Source organism: Ursus maritimus, unplaced genomic scaffold, assembly GCF_017311325.1.
Source record: "Ursus maritimus isolate PB19 unplaced genomic scaffold, ASM1731132v1 scaffold_8, whole genome shotgun sequence".
NCBI lineage: Eukaryota > Metazoa > Chordata > Mammalia > Carnivora > Ursidae > Ursus > Ursus maritimus.
In genome coordinates, this window is record NW_024426996.1 from 78,460,660 (window position 1) to 78,477,697 (window position 17,038).

At 59.0% G+C, this 17,038-nt stretch overlaps 1 protein-coding gene across 1 annotated transcript in view; it reads left to right on the forward strand.

The window, feature by feature from the left end:
- Nucleotides 1-17,038, forward strand: part of SORCS2 (sortilin related VPS10 domain containing receptor 2) — a 458,467-nt gene that overhangs the window by 276,864 nt on the left and 164,565 nt on the right. Inside the window, exon 3 of the mRNA XM_040625236.1 lies at nucleotides 3,158-3,257. Within this exon, the coding sequence (XP_040481170.1) occupies nucleotides 3,158-3,257 (100 nt within the window). The remainder of the gene's footprint in view (nucleotides 1-3,157; nucleotides 3,258-17,038) is intronic.

A 17,038-nucleotide genomic window follows, 5' to 3' on the forward strand; every position in this document is an offset into this window, starting at 1 on the left:
GCACACAGTGGGTATCCCATAAACACACGTGCCATGAACAAACTTGACCCAGGGAAGACATTTGAATTCCCACTTGGAGCATGGAGCTGGAAACTTGAAGGGGCTAAACAAATATTGGACGAAGGAGTGAGTGAATGAGTGAGTGAACTGAGGGCCCCAGCCTCCAGCAAGAGGCCTGGAATTTGGGGCTTATGGCTAATTGGGGAATTGGATTTGCATCGTCCTGCAGGGTGAGGAGTTCCTGATGCCTCAGTAGCTGGTAGCAGTGACAGACTGGTTCAGACAGATCTCTCCTTCCCTGTCCCAGGAGGAGGAGGGAGAGCTAGCCTGTCCTCAGGGCCTTCACACCTGCTGTTCCTTCCACCTGGAAGGTTGTGTTAGTTTCCTAGGGTCACTGTGACAAAGTACCACACACTGGCTAGCCTGAAACGATGTAAATTTATTGTCCGTAGTCTGGAGGCTGGAAGTCCAGGGTGAAGGTGTTGGCAGGGTTGGTTTCTTCTGGAGGCTCTTGGGGAGAGTCTGTCCTGGGCCTGTCTCCCAGCCTCTGGCTGTGGCCGGCCATCCTTGGCATCCCTTGTCTGCCTGCACCTTCACGTGGCACTCTCCCTGTCTGTCTTTGTGTCCCTGGGTCCAAATTCCCCTCCTCTTATGACACCAGTCATTGGATCAGGGCCTGCCCTACTCCAGTATGACCTCCTCATAACTTAAATTACATCCGCAAAGCCCCTGTTTGCAAATAAGGTCACATTCACAGATTCTGGATGGACACAAATTTTGGGGGGACATTACTTAGCCAGGTACAAATGCCTTTCCCCCAGCTAGGCACATACTCTCTTCCTTACTGTCTCTGCCGAAACATCACTGTGTCCGAGGGGCCTTACCTGCCTCTCTGAGACGCAGTCCCACCGACCCCTCCAGCCCAGCCCTGATCACACCTGATGCTGTTATATTTTATCGCTTTCGCCCCCCCACCCAGACCTGCTCCACCTGCAGGCCCACACTAGCAGGAGCCCTGGAGTGAGCAGCTGTGAGCAGGCCCCTATGACCGGGAGGGGGGATGGGGGGGAAGGGAGGCCGGATCCTGGGGCAGCACCCAGGCTGAGGCAGGTAGGTGTCAGGGATAGAAGGAACGGCTGGATGGTAAAGTATCTGGGAGACAGAATCCACGGGCAGGTCTTAGACTCAGCTTGCTGGTGGAGGTAGGGACAGCAGAGGGGCCAAGAGGCTCAGAGGACCTTCCATACATCAAGCTCGGAAACACAGCCATTGGTTTCCTAGGAGACTCGAATTCCCTTGGTCTCTGCATCACTCCTCTGCTAATGGGCGTCTGGCTCCCTCCTTCCCAAAGCAAATCAATTCTCTAAGGTTTGGAGACTAAGTGCATCCCTCATCATCCCTCCAGGACAGCCTTCTTGGTTCGCTGGAGCAGGGCCTCCCTGGGGAGGCCAAGGGCAGTCAAGGACCCACCTCGGGGAGGGAGCTGGCCCCCACCTGACCCCCCTGGGAGTCAGGGGGCAGGGATGACTCTCTGTCCTGGTCTGGGAAGGGTCTTATGGCTCTGAGGCTGGTGAGGGACCTGGCCTCCGGGGACAGTTGGACAGGTGGACCTGTCCACCGGGCGCCCAAGACAATGAACACAGCCCCTCTTCTCGGAGCTTCAGTTTCTCTTGAAGATTTGGGGAAGAAGTGTATGTGTGCGGAAAGCAGTAAAGGTGTGTTGTCAAAGGCAATGGACACGTGCCAGTGGGGTAGGCATGCATCCCGCGCAGCCCCAGGCTGGCGCCCAGGCCCCGACAACACCGGGCCAGCCGAGAAACACCTGCCTCGCCCAGCCCCCAGAGGGGGAAGGTGCTGCTGGCGCCTGAGGACAGGGTTCCAGCTGACTGCCCCCACCCCGTGTGAGCTGGAACTCCCACCCACGGCCCTGGGGCTTGGCTCCTGCAGGCAGCTCTCGGCTGTGACGACACAGAAGGTGGTCACAGGGAGGCCCAGGCCCGAGGGGTTCCCGCTGCTGGCCCTGTGCCCTCAGTGGGTTGACTCTCCTGACCGTCAGAAGATGGGGACGCTCAGGGACAGCCCTGACACCCAACATCCTGGAGTCCCGCCCTCGGGCTCGCAGCCAGCCTGGCTCTGCAGTCACAGCCCTGTTAATGGGGTGACAATAAGGAGCATTGATTTCAGGGTCACAGAGTTTTTAAGCTTCAACGTGGAATTAATTCCATGTCCCGCTGTATCAGTTGCTTGCAAACCACAGATGTGAAATCGCCCTGATGACCTCTCCCTCTCTCGCTGTGGCGGGCTGGGGGTTTAGAGCCCGAGATCCCGTCCTGCACCCCTCATGCTACAGCCGGGAGAGTGGGCCCATGGGTGAGGAGGGGCCAGCCCCCGACATGGAGCTGGCGCTCAAGGGGCTCCTCGGCAGACCCAGGGCTGGGGCCTGGTTTCCGGCAGCACCCGGAGCTCGGTCCTCCTGCCGTCCCCTGGTGTCCTCCAGCCCCGTGTGGTCGAGGGGGAGGGTGCGGCTCCCCAGAGCTGCTCAGGGTCCAGGGAGGGAAATGGAGAAGCAGACAGGCCACTGTGAGGCCTCAGCACGGTGAGCACCGTTCTCCAGAGCGAACAGGGTGTCAGCTGTGAGTGGCACGGGCCAGCTCGCGCCTCCTGAGTCAGCCGCTGGTTGGCGGAGTGGTCCCAGGCAGGAACCTACCTGCTCTGAGCCTCCCTGTCGTCCTTGGGGCCTCTGCAAAGGAGACATAGTGATCTCGTCTTTAAGGGTTCTCGAGGAGTCGAGAAGATGGAAGGACGGAGAAGTGCCTGGCACACGAGGGGCTCTTCCCAAACAGACACACGTGTAGCACGCAGGTGAAGACACACTTAGGGATGGGGCAGAACACGGTGGAAGGCCGAGGAGGGGGTGACCCGGTGGGAAGACTGGCTGGCATTCACTGACTCCACACCCCGCTCTGGACCTGAGCGAGCGCTTGGAGACTCAGGGGCCCCGTCTCCTCCCTGTTGCCTGGGGCGTGCTCTCCCGGGAGAGGTGGTCTGGGGCTGCTGTGCGCACACTGGTGTGAGGCCCGTGCCAGCTGTCGTGTGGGCTGGACACATCTGCACCTGGAGGGACACCTTGCTGACACCTGTCGTCCTGTCCCCCCAGGTCCTCGGACTTCGGGACGTCCTACACCAAGCTCACCCTCCAGCCCGGGGTCACCACGGTCATCGACAACTTCTACATCTGCCCGACGAACAAGAGAAAGGTAAGTGGCACGCCAGGGCAGCTGCCCCTCCGCACAGCCGGGCTCCGGCACCGGGCCCTGGCCCTGGTGTGTCCCGTGACTGCCTTTCCGGCTCCGCCGTGGTCCGTCCTGGTGACCGTGTTTCAGTGGCCTGCTGGGCCGGCGCCGGAAGGCTGTGTGCTTGCGCGGCAGCGTCCATCTTCTCCCGGCCCTGCGGCCAGCGGCCAGGGCACAGCAACCAGGGTGGGCGCCCCCAGGGGGGTGCTAGGGACAGAGGAAGAACCTCTGCTGGGTTTGGGTCCTCGGAAGGTGGTCGGGGGCGGCCGTCATCTTCGGCAGCTCTTCTGTTTGGTCTTGATCTGGCTTCAAGTTTTCATCTGAGGTGTACTTTCTGTGTTCTTGGTCTGAGCGTGTCTCCTGGCTGCTCTTTGCCTGCTGTGGAATCGGGACCCTTGCTGTCCCTGGGCGGCCACCGCCAGCCAGGTTCTGAGAGAAGACCCATTTGCAAACCCGAGCTTGCTTCCCGGCCACCTAGGACCCCAGCACAAGGGCAGAGAGGCCTTGTGGGCTTGGCTGCCTCTGGGGGAGCAGCTCAGTGTCACGGGAAGGGACTTACTTGGACGGATCAGGTGCCTCGCGGGAAAGGGAAGGTGACCCCGTCTGGCACAGAGAATCGTGACATCGGGGATCGGAACCCGCAGCCTGTGCTGCTCAGCGTGAGCCTGGCCCATGGCACTGACTTTTGACCAAAGGTCAGAGTGCCACAGAGCCCATGACATTCTCTGTCACCAGCCAGGAGGGTCCTCAGGGACCCGGGAAGGTGTCAGGGCCGGCCCCGCAGGCTGTGCCGGCCTTAGGAAGTGAGAAGTTCGGGAGCAATGAGGGAAGGTGTGGAACGGGGTTTCTGAGGCCATGAGGTCAGGGAGTCCTTCACATGGAGGCCGGGCGGGGTGGTGGTGACAACAGCCAGGGACGTGGCTCCTCTGAGCCTCTGTTTCCTGGCCTGTAGAGGGGGTGGACAGGAAGGTTAGTGAGATGATGCATGTTATGGGTGGGGGCGCAGCGAAGGGGCTAGGGCCTTTGGGGCAGGCCCCAGGTGACATCTATGTGGGCACCCGGGAGATGCGTGGAGCCCTTAGGGTGGGGGTGGCCAGCAGAGCCTCCTCTGTGGGCAGTACAGGGACAGGGAGGCAGGCCGGGTGACAGCGGCATCTCTAACACAGACGGGACCACCTGGCTCAGCGAAGCCCGTGAGAGCTTACCCGAGAACTTGCTTGTTTGCCTGGAAATATCAATGGGGTGAAGGCCACGTCTGGTGGGGGCCTGTGGCAGCCCCGGGGCTCAGCCAACATTGAAAGAATGGAATGAGTGAATGCGTGAGCATGGTAAACAGCAGCAGGTCCTGCTGAATGAGTGACCCCTAGAGTTCCCCTGCACCTGTGAGAGCCACCCCCCAACCACCTGCTGAGGGCCTGTGTGTGAGGAGCCCAGGGCTCCTTCCTAGGGTTGCTGTGGTCACCTTGCGTTTGCAGACAGACCTGGGGGATGGTGCCTGGGCTGGTGTGTCTTCAAACTCAGTCCAGCTGTGCCATGTCCCCCAGTAAGGGGGGTACACCTCCCTGAGTTCCCCTCACTTCTCTGAGTCCAGGCGTCTCATCCGTGAATGGGGCAGCGATTGAGGAGCTATCTGACTGCTCGTAATTGTCACTGCGGGGGGCGGGGGCTGCACAGTACGTCCCAAAGGTGTCCTCTTCCCAGTCCTGGAACCGGGGACTGCCACCTTACATGGCAAAAGAGACTTGACAAATGCGGTTAAGGATGTCGAGCGGTTGTCCTGGATTCTCCAGTTGTGCCCCTGTCATCACAGCATCCGCATCACAGGGAGGCAGGAGGTCAGAGTCAGGTGTGAGGGCAGAGGCAGAGGCTGGGGACAGAGGAGGGATGCCTCTAGAAGCTGGAAAAGGCCAGGAAGGCGTTCCCCCTCAGAGCCTCTGGACAGGAGCACAGCCGGCCGGCATCTTGGTTTGATCCTTCTGGCCTCCAGACCATGAGGGAATCCATTTCTGTTGTTTTAAGCCACTCGGTTGTGGTAACGTGTTATGGCAGCCGCAGGAACTCACGCAGCATCCGTTTGGAGGGTGGACTGTGGGGAGGCCAGCCCCCCTTCTCCCCTTCCCAGTGCATTTCCCTGCCCACCCACATCCCCTCTGGATGGAATTAGCCTCCCCAGCCCCCTCCCTGTGGCCCCCAAGGGAAGCCCACGGGCCCTCCTCCTTCTAGAGCGTGGACCTTGCTTCCTGCTGGACCCCAGATAGGGAAGCCAGATCACGGATGCAGGCAGGGTCCACATACAGACGGCTCCGGCCTCTGTCCTGTCTCTGACCTCTCACACAGCAGCCCCTCACCCCACACACCTCAGGACTGAGCTGACCCTCCCTCTGGTGGGGTTGAAAGTGCTGATAGGCCCACTGAGGCAGGCACTAGCCCACGGGATGGGCGTCTGTCTTGGAGGCAGGCAGGGACAGCAGTGAGCGCAGGTGCCTTCCTCTGGGTTGCGTGAGCTGGGCAGTGTGGGGGTTCCGAGCAGGGCAGACTGGGAATGCTGGGATCCGGAAGGAAGTCAGGGCACGTGTGAGCTGGGCGGGAAGGCAGCCTGGAGACTGACTCCTCTCTTTCTCGTGCTGGAGTGTCGGGGCTGGGCCTGGGTGTGGGTCCAGCTCCATAGCCCACCAGCTCCGTGACCTTGCCCAAGTTCTGAACCTCCCGATTCCCCATTTTTCCTCGGTGGAACGGGGGCAATAGTAGCGTCTACACTGTTGGGTTGATGGGATTAAATGAGGTGCTGCTTGTCAAGTGCTCAGAACAGGGCCTGGCTTAAGCAAGCCCCTCCCCCCCCAGTGTTCCTAGGACTGTTATCCTTAGAAAGAAATGCAGGAGGCCCTCTCCTTAACCACCCACCTGAGACTATGGGGCTATGAACTGGTTCTGGGGTGATTCATACTCACACGGGGTGGTAGCTGTCAGCTGTGTCTGTCAGGGAACAAGACCTGGCTCGGGAAATGAGGGCACTGTCAGGTGTCTGTGACAGGTGTCAGGAGGGGCACTGCCTTCTCCCCACACCTCCTTGTGTTGAGAGAACAAGTTAGTCATTCGTCTGGGGAACAACATGGCCCGAGTCTCGGAGTCTAGAGAAGGAAGTGCCAGCTTCTCTGAGGAGGTGGGACTGGTGTCGAGTGGGGCTGGGGACAGATCTCGCTGTCTGGAAGGGCATGGCCCACTGGAGGCTCCGGGTGACTGCAGGGTGGGAGACGGCCAGCAGGGGCCGAGCTCCGGGCAGCAGACTGCACCGCTCACCAGCAGGGCAACTATGGGCGCTTCCGTCCACTGTCCCTTCTGCGTCCCCAAGCTGTCACGTGGGGTCTAACAGCCGAGCGAGGATTGCATGAGTAGATACCTGGCAGCTACTTAGATGGTGGCCGGGGACACAGTGGCGCTGGGCCCCCGGAGCTGCCCTGCAGGCGAGGGGCTCCATGTGATGTGGATTTGAATGCACTGAGGAACAGAGAAGTCCCACGTGGGGAACAGGGAAGCCGCGGTGGCTGGGGGAGGTAGAGGGAAGAATTGGGGGCCACGGGCTGGTCTGGGAACTTCTGAAGGAGCGTTGTAGGGAACAGGGGCAGCCTGGGCAGACCACTTGGTGGAGACTGGATTGTATTCACCTCCAGGTCTTTTTTTTTTTTTTAAGATTTTATTTATTTATTCAACAGAGATAGAGACAGCCAGCGAGAGAGGGAACACAAGCAGGGGGAGTGGGAGAGGAAGAAGCAGGCTCATAGCAGAGGAGCCTGATGTGGGGCTCGATCCCATAACGCCGGGATCATGCCCTGAGCCGAAGGCAGACGCTTAACTGCTGTGCCACCCAGGTGCCCCTCACCTCCGGGTCTTAACTGGGCACAGCCCCGAGCGCTCAGCCAGGACTCAGGAAATACAGATGCCATGGGCTGGGCTGGGGCTGGGGATGGGCTGCTGCCCTTCAGACGAAGAGATTTCTACTTCCCACGAAGCAAAGTTTTCCTTTCCTCACTGCACTGCCTGATTCATTCATTCCTGGTTTCTTGATTCTTCAACCAACCCCGTGGTATCGGTCACAGTGTGCCTGGCCCTGGGTCAGAAGCAGATGTCAATCATATTCATTTATTCGTGGGGAGGTGGGGCACGACTGGGGCGTTGACATCCTCACCTGCACCACCCAGATGAGAAAACAGGCTCGGGGAAGCTGGACATTGGTCCAAGCTCATCCAGCGGGTAGGTAGCAAAGCGTTCGCCATTCACCGATGCAATAAATATATTGAGTGTCTCTCTGTGCCTGGGTGCGCTGGATGTGGGGGCATCCTGTGTCTTACCCTGAGCCCCCAGGTACCCCTCAGTGAAGTTCTGGGGAGCAGAGGGGATCCCCCAGGTCAATGCAAGCACAGTCTGGCCCGCTTTGCTGGAGGCTGGCAGTTGGCAGCTCCTTCACGGACTGTGGCTGGACTGGGCCTGGTCTGATCGTGGTGGAGCCGTGAGACTCTGGGCAGATCCTATTTCTGCTCCAGGCCTCAGTTTCGCCATCTATAAGATGAGGAGGTTGAACTGGAGATTCTCCAAAGCCCTTTCCAGCTCGGACGCTCTGGACTCCTCTGCTCTCCTCCCAGCGGGAGAGTGGCAGCTGGGGAAGGAGGCGCACGTGAGCGGAACCCCAGCTCCGCTTCGTTCACCCCGTGCCTCAGCCGGGTCCCCAGGCTGCCTCTCGACACCAGCCCCATCCACGCAGCGGATGTGGGTCCAGCCCTACGATGTGGCGGGCTGTGTGCTTGCTGCTGGGGCGAGAGGACCCCTCGTCCAATCTTGCAGAAAACAAATTCGGATTACGTACCTCCTAACGCACTGGAGCCCTCGCTGGGCACTGGGCTGCAGAGGCGAGCGGGACAGACAGCGCTAACCTTCTAGAACCTTCAGGGTCTGGGAGAGCGCTGAGAAATGAACCTCTCCTGCTGAGTTTTGTGGGAGGAAAAGAAAGGGGGCTCAAGTCAGCCTCCAGCAGAGAGGGTTTGTCCTGGGGTGAGTCTGATCTGAGAGAAGATCAGGCCTTTATTTGCAGGGGCGCCTGCTGGGGGAGCCTCCCTCTTCTGTTAGGATAATGGATAGACTTTGCAGGAGGATGCGAATACTATTAGGAGGCCATTTAGCAACAATTACAGACCAAGCGGCACCTTATAGCTTCGTAAGAGACCACTTTGTAACCTGTCTTACAAAATGAACCCCCTTACAGTTTTGTCTCTCCTGCAGTAAAATCAGAGCTCCGGCCTCGCTGTCCATGGGTAGGGCCCTCTACTATCGTCATGGCTTGACCTCAGGCTCTGGGGGCCCTGACAACCCCCAAACCTTCCCTGTGGGTCTTCCGTGCTGTCCGCAGTCCCCACCTTAGCTCTGAATAGCTGCTTATTTCTAACTTGGCCACAGACACCACGGCCCACGGGGCTAAGGCATGAAGGCATGGCCTGCGGGCGCTGGCTGGGCCATGGGATTGCTTTCAAGTGTCGTGCTTTATATTAGAAATTCATATGAATGTTCATTTTACTCCATGATACATCAGTGTTGGTGTGAATACTAAAATCACACACCACACACACACACACACACACACACACACACACACACACGGTTTTCGACAGAAAGTCTTTGTCAACCTGATGACCCAGGACAATGCTTCCATTTTAAGCCCCGGGACCCCCTGGCCCGGCCAGCACCTTCCGCCCTCGCCCCCCGCCCCATCCTGGGGGGCACATAACTTCTAGTTTGAGAAGCACTGGGTTGGGACAAGATGTCCATTAATACGTCCATGGGCTCATTCTGCTCACTCACCTGAGATGCTTTGAGGAGCCGCGATGTGCCACGCACTCAGGGTGGAGAGATGAATCAAAACAAAATCTTGCCTTCAAGAAGCTCCAAGTGTCTCTGAGAGGCAGAAATCCACTCAGCAGAGGCAGTACCCATAGTGATAAAGAATGCCCGAGTTTCCGAAGGCCCTTCACAGGTCAGCTGTGGTATAAGGAGCTTCTCGTGCGTTCTCTTGAATTCTTGCAACAGCTCTGCCAGGTAAAGCTTTGTGCATCACGCAGGGGAAGGGAAGCGAGGACCAGACGAGTACGGTGGCCTCCCACACCACCCAGCGGTGGGTCGCCAAGTCAGGATTTGCCCCCAGGCCCAGGCGACCCTTTCCACCTTCTGCTGCCCTGCGCAGCCCGTGAGCAGCCTGTCCTGGGGGCCAACAAGGCTGCCCCCTCCAGTGGAAGGGAAACCTAAGGGAGAGGGTGCAGGCGTGGGAGCCGGGTCAAATCCTGGTGCTGCCAAGCTCTCTGAACTCAGAGCTCTCACTAGGAAGACAGGGCAGCGCTGCCTCTGGCCCTCGTGTCCCACCTGGGCACCTGCGTCCTGTGGCCAAGGTGAGGCCCAGGCTCCGGCATTGTTCCACACCTGTGTCTTATCTGGTCCCCCGGCCAATCACAGTGTGTGAAAGGACAAAAGTCACACTGTGTTCTGCTCTTTGCAGCTGGGTGTCTTTTCTGGTTTACTTGCATAGGTCAGCCTTTCTTGCTCTGATCTCAAATTTAGCTCCAGGAACTCTCTTGGTGTCCCTCTGTCTCCCCCTCTGTCTCTGTCTCCGCCCTCCACTCAGTTTGCCTGCTAGCCTATAAACCGCCTCTGCAGCTCTGGGGTGCAACTCCTGTGGAAGCGCCGCCCCCTGCTGTGGTGGCCCCGCCCCCTGCCGTGGAGCCCCACCCCTCCCTGGTATGGAAGTCCCACCCCTCCATAGCGTGGAGGCCCCGCCCCCTGGTGTGGAGGCCCCACCCTCCCTGGGCTGGTGGCTCCATCCCTGGTGTGTTGGCCCCGCCCCCTGGTGTGGAGGCCCCACTCCTCCCTGCCGTGGAAGTCCCACCCCTCCGTGGTGTAGAAGCCCCTCCTGATGTGGAAGCTCCACCCCGGTCCAGCAGCGGACCACTTGGCCCACCCCTGCCTGTTTTGTCATTTGGGGCCCTGGCAGGGGGCAGTGGTGGTTGGTGCTCAGGAGGGAGGTGAGGTTAGCCCAGGTCCTGTGGACGTGGCCCCTGCAAAGCCTCTTCTGTGCTCACAGAGCGCCTGGGTGGGTGATCTCTGGCTGATCGGCCCGGGTTGGAGAGCAGCAGCCCTGTGTCCGTGTCACTGCGGGCTGTATGCCGTGGAGCTCAGATGCCCACACCCGGGGTCTGTTCATCTGTCTAGTGTCCTAAGCAGCAAGGAGTTAGCTCCCTGTTCCCTGGGCCCACCCACGTCAAAGAATGTGTCAGGAGGAAGGGGCCCGGGCACAGAGTGGGGGGACCCAGGGTCCCCCTCTGCGGCCCGCCTCACTGGGTGTGAACTGGGATTATAACATTGCCCCGTGATGCGGCTGGGTTGGAGGTTAGATGGTGTGGTGCGGGACACAGCCCAGCCCCTGGCCCCACGGCAGAGATGAAGTGTCGGTGTTCTAGAGTGTTGAAGGGGGGCGGAAGTGCCCCTGCCCCACTGAGCCAGGACCAGGGCATGTGACATCCAGGGCACAATGCCTGGCACACAACTGGACCCGGAAAGGACTGCATCTGCCCCTCGCGCATCTCTCCCTGGATGCACTGTGGGGTGTGCGCCTGGCCCCATGATCTGGAAGTAACCCATCCTTTGTTGGCTGCGTGGCCCTGACACCTGTGGAGTGACATCCGGGTGAGAGATACTGCGTCTGAACCTGGGTGTGCGGGGATATCATGATAGGGGGCAGGGACAGGGTCCGAAGACAGTTTGGGATTAGGTGGTGCCCCTAGCCTTCCGGTATGAGCCGTGGGTGAATGGGGTGCCATTGCCTGAGACAGGGGGCCCTGGGGAGGCGGCAGACCTGGGGGAGCGTGAAGGCCCAGGTTGGGGCACACTACGTACACCAGCCTGGGGAGACACCCAGGAGTTCCCCCGGGAGCCAGGACAGTGTGGGAGGCTGTGGTCAGCACTGGCAGTACAAAGGGGCCACGTGTGCCCACTACCCTTCCGATTCCATGGGGTGGGCTCTCCGCAGGTGCTCCCCTGAGCCTGGGACAGGCCTCCCAGGGCTCTTCCGTGTTCTGAGGCTCCCTGCCCACTCGGCACACAAGAGGGGGCAAATGGGGAGGGGTAATGATCCCCAGTGTTCCCAGCTCTCTTAGAGCAAAACGGGGGTCCCTGGAGCACCCCTGCTGTCCCTGGGCCTCACCCCCACCCTCAGCCCAGCACTCAGGATGAGCTGGATCCTTCCAGGTCTGTGACTTATGAGGGGAGGGTTGGAGCCCCTGCCTGGTGGGGAGACAGGCCAGAGAGTGGAGTCCTGCCGGGAGCTGGGAGGTGGGCACGGGGCTAAATGGGCCTTTTGTTCCAATCACCGATGCTCTCCATTTCCCTTGAGAGCCAGGCATCCTCCCCTGTCCAGAAGAAAAATGGCCCAACTGGGCCTGTTGATGTACGGAGGCTTTTGTCTCAAAAATAGAGCGAACCCCTTGAAAGCTCAGCTAATGCGTGGAAAATGACTCCCTCTTAAAGCCCATAGGTTGTTGTGGGAAAGGGGAGAGAAAGGGGCCTCACTTCTTGGAAAGCCAGTCTCCTGGGCCTCAGGCCTCTGGAACTGATAAAACACAGAGGGAGAGAGACACCGGATTCCCTCTCTCTTTTGAAGATTGTGCAGAATCTAACACTCCAGGGACCACAGCCCCAAGCGAGTGTGTCATCTCACACAGCAAGGGGGCCCACAAAGGTGAGATTACATGGAGAACGTGAACATGGGCAACTGTCCTGGGTTGTCCAGTGAGCCCAGTATAGTCACGGCAGGCTTGTAGGAGGGAGGCAGGAGGGTTAGAGCAGGGGATGTGCCTCTGGAAGCAGGGGGTGGGGCGTGAAGGTGGGGGGAGGGAGGGAGGGATGGAAGGAGGTAAGGAGACAGGAAGATACCCTGCTGCCGCTGTGACAGTGGAAGGTGCTGGAAGCCATGGGATGCAGCTGTTCTCTAGATACTGACAAACACAAGGGATGCTGGAACCTTCAGCCATGTGAACACCTTGACTGCAGCCCAGGGAGACTGATCTTGGGCTCAGACCTCCATCCCCACGAGAGGATGCATGCGTGTTGTTTAAACCATGCAGTGTGTGTACTTCGCCACGGCAACCACAGGAGACTTGTGCACAGCCAGGATCCCGGGGCCCCAGAGCTCGGGGACCGGAGAACAGCACGCTGTCTGTGGCCCCTGGAGAGCCGGCCACCACTGGGTTCCACGGGGCTGGGTCGCCTCTCGGTTCTTTGGTTCCATTACCATCCAGAGCCAGAGGAACATGCACAGGGTTGCAGGGCTTCTCTGGGGAATGGAAGGAGCTTAGCAACACGGGGGCCTGAGCGGAGCGCAGTGGGGCCCGCGTGTGCTGGCCGGCGGTGGCCCTGTGTTAGTAGTGCTGGCTCAGGCAGCAGGCATCGCCGGTGGCCCCGGGGAGTGGAAGTGGGGCTCACAGCACGGCCTCGGGCTCCCGCTCCCGTACATCACAGGGAAGATGCAGGTCCCAGAACAAGACAGGACTGGGACTCAGGAGATTTCCTGAGCTGCTCTGAGCCTTGTCTGTAAAGGTCGAGTGAGATGTGCTGTCCGTGCATGAATTCGGGCACTGAGCCATTGCCGACTCGGTGACCGATGATGACGTTGGTGATGTCATTGATCGTCATCCCTCCGAGCCCACAGAGCAGCTCGGGGCCACAGGTGTCCTCGTCTCACAGGTGAGCTGCCTGCGGCTCAGAGATGACGCAGCTCCCAGGGTCAGGGTGGTGCGGGAGGTGGGGCTGGGCCCCCATACAGGTGAGGGTTTTTACCCACCTGCTGCCCTGGCTCTTTGGAGGGTTTGGGGAAAACAGAGTGAGACACAGGGAAGCCACCAAAAGTCCTTTGTATATACATTCTTAGAATCGATTTGTCAGTAAACTTTGGCGGTTGTGTTCTTTAATTTAAAAAGGTGCTGACCATGCCCCCTCCTCCCCTCCTATACGAATACCCTGATATCCAGGAATTTGGCAAGTCGTATGGCTTCTCCAAAGATATGGCTGCCCATACCAGGAGAAATTGTCAGGTACGGGGGAAGGCACAATCAAGGGACTGTAGTGTCTCGGGTACTCCCGTGGGTTAGTGGGGAGGCTGGGACAAGCCGCCTCACCTTCCTCTGAGTTAGTCTGGTTGGAAGTGGGTTTATCACATCTACCTATTCCAGCAGTTGGTCTTCACTCCATGGAGGTCAAGGGAAGGACGTGGGGGCCGTGTTAGTTCAGTGGGAAAGAATGGTCTGATTGATCTGTGCTGTTGATCTTGGTGTCAGAGGGACAGGGAGGCAGCGCCCGTGTCACATAGCAGCTGTCCATCCTCATGTGGGCTTTGAGGGGCCTTCCATTTCTAGTGTTCTCTGTTCTAGTTGTCTACCATTGACAAACCAGCCACCGCGTTAATATGCACCCTAACACCCCATGCTATGTTAGCCAGGACTCCGTGGATTACAGATTACGTAGACCACTCCGACAAGGAGAGGCACATATTGGCTTATGTCACTGTGATGATTGGGGTAAGCATGGCTTCAGGCACGGCTTGATCCAGGGCCTCTACTGGCGACGTGGGACATAGTCTCTCTCCTCCCATCTTTCAGCCAGGCTCTCCTATGTCTTGGCTTCGGTCTTAGGCACATTTTTGCTGTTGGGCTGGAATGATGAGCTGGGAATCCCAGACACACCTGATCCTCAGCACCAGGATCTTAGAAGGGACGGGGTCCTTTCCCCAATAGGTGCCACACACAGATCCCTGCGAGGGCTCCTGATGTCTGGACGGGTCGGTGTCCCTTTACCCGAAGCAGTCAGTGTGGCCGGAGGGAGCTGATGCTCTGGCCAGGCCTGGTCCCGTGTCATCTGGGGGCGGGGTCAGCCCACCCTAGTGGAACCCAGTGAGGGGAGGCTGGTTCCCCAAACCAGGCGGAGAGAGTCCTGGATTAAGGGCAGGTAAAAGCAAAAGCAGCCCATGCGCCCACGTCCACCAGCATCTGGAGACATGCCGCCAACTGATGCCGCGGTTGAGTTTCTTCTAAGTTTGTTGTGAGAAGAAAATCATTCCTTATTTAAGGCATTTGTTTTGAATCTCAGACTCCCTCTTCCTGCTTCTTTCCACTTAGCCGCCAGTGTCTATTTTTAGCTTGAGAGAAGGACCTCACAGCTGGCCTGCTTTCATGTGGAAGTGCCCCGCCTCGACAGTGGGGGTGTGGGGAGCTCCAGGAGTGGGGAGGGGGGAGTGGAGTGTGGGCGTACCAGGAGCCCTGAATCCGGCCAGAACCGGACACCGAAAACCCGCCAGTACTGGGCACTGCGCTCCGCTGATGGACACAGACCCTGTGTCCCCATGAGACGGATGCTGTCTGCGACAGTGCTCACGAAGGGCCGGCATCGGGCCGAGTGTGTAGTCGGTGTGCAGTTCATGCTGGGTCCTTTCTGTGCCCGCACAGAGCTCGTCTGTGTGCGTGGGACTCCGGGTGAGTGGGGCTCTAGCACCACATCGTATCCGGCTTTGTCCCCCGGGGCACATCCAGCCACCTGGGGGTGACTAGCACGAACCACACGCTCATAGCGCCGTGGGGCTTGTGGAAGCCATCCCGGGCTGGTGGGATGGGGTCGGGGAGAGGAAGACCAGCTCTCGTGTTTGCTCCTGGAGACTGGAATGAATCCTACGTGCCTAAAGCACGAATCCACGGTGGACGGTTTCGGCAGGGCTGGGGGAGGGCTTCAGGCAACGGGAAATAGCAGCTCTTCTTTGTACCCACGGGGAGTCAGCATATTTTTGCTTCTCATGTGTGTATGTTTGCATTTCAAGCAGCAGAGGCTGAAAATGTTTGTTCCCCAACCACAGTGACTCCCTCACTGTGAGCAGCTGTGGACTGTGTTGGGGGGACTGAAGGTGAGCGTGCCTGGGGGAGGTGGGGACCTGCATTCTGGGCCAGCCCCTGCCCTGCCCTGCCCTGCCGGGGGGCTGTCTGCAGAAGACGGCACTTCTCTGGGGCTTGGGGAGGTGGGCTCCTGCAAGTCCAAGCTTCTCAGCACCACTGCTTTATGTGGCTGTGGGTAAAGTAGGGTAGACAGCAGCCACAGGTATTTGGTGGCCATCAGCAGAAGCCACGGCAGGCCAGCAGCCACAGAAGGGGTCTACACTGGAAACCCGTGAGGTAGAATCGGGACCGAGAAGGTGGCCAGCAAAGGGCAGGAAGCAGGGAGCCCGCAGGGACTTTGCTATCTACACAGCTGCTGTGACAGGAACCCCGGCGACACCCTCCCTTGTGTCCTTGGTAGATCATGAAATTGCCCTTTTGAAGCCAGGAAACTTTTTATTTTTGTTTTTTTGAGAGAGAGAAAAAGAGAGAGCACGAGTGGTGGGGAGGGACTGAGGCAAAGAGAGAAAGGATCTTAAGCAGGGTCCACGCCCAGCGTGGAGCTGGACGTGGGCCTCGATCTCACAACCCTGGGATCATGACCTGAGCGGAAACCAAAAGTCAGACGCTCACTCGACTGAGTCACCCAGGTGCCCCGGAAGGCAGGAGGCTTGATGGGTATTTCCAACAGGACTGTCTGCCCAAGGGGATTGGATATTCTGCAAGAGGGAGGTGGATAATCTCATGAAATAAAGGGGGAGTGGGTGCCGAGTGACCACACACCCATTAGCAGAAAGGGGAAGCAAAACGTCCACGTGTCTATGCCCCTTTGTCCATCTGTCTGACGGAAAGGTGGGGAATGGTGAATTGGACAAGGTTTGGGAGGCATGGGGGTCCTAAGTTCAAATCCAGCACTCTGGCTTATTAGGCAGTGTGTCCCTGAGCCTGTCGTGTGACCTCTCTGGGCCTTCAGCTTCCCTCTGTGAACTGTGGTGGATGGTGCAGGCTCGGGTGTTTGGGCGCTGGGTTCGCTGTCACGCACTGTGGCGGGCTGAGGACCCCTCCTCCCCGGGGGCGTCCGCACCCTTTCCCCGGGAACCTATGAGTGTTACCCGTGCGGGGGAGACTAAGTGAGGGACCCTGAGATGGGGAGCTTGTCCTGGGTTGTACGCATGGGCCTGGTGTGAGCACAAGGCTGATTTTAATAGAGAGGCGGAGAATCCACGGGAGAGAGAAGTGGAAGACGCTGCTTTGCTGGCTCTGGAGATGGCAGGAGGGGCCTCGAGCCAAGGTGTGCAGGTGCCTCTAGAAGCCGGAGAACGCAAGGGAACAGATTCCCCCCTAGAGCTTCTAGAAGGTTCCAGCTCTGCTGACATGTTGATTTTAGGCCCATAAGGGTCATTTCAGACTCTGACTTCCAGAACAGCAAGGTAGGATGTCAGGGCTGTTTTAAGCCAGCAAATTTGTGGCAATTTGTTGCAGTGGCCGTAGGAAACCAACCCACACCCGTGACGCTTGCTGTCACCTCCCTAGCCCTTCAGAGACTGTCCAGGCACCGTGGTGGGAAGAGGGACCCCACAGCAGGGTCCCAACCATGTCACCTCCCTCCACCCCTTCTCCCTAGGAAGCTTTGAGGGTCTGCTGCCACAGCGGGCTCCGCTGAGAAGCAAAGGCTGTGGGTCTGAGGCCCCCCTCCCCACCCCCCAGGCTGGGGTGTTAATTCAGCTGCTGGTGTCTCGGTCTTTGCTTTCTACTCAGGCCATGACTGCGCTTTGCGTTCTCCCTGCGTCGGCTCTGTCT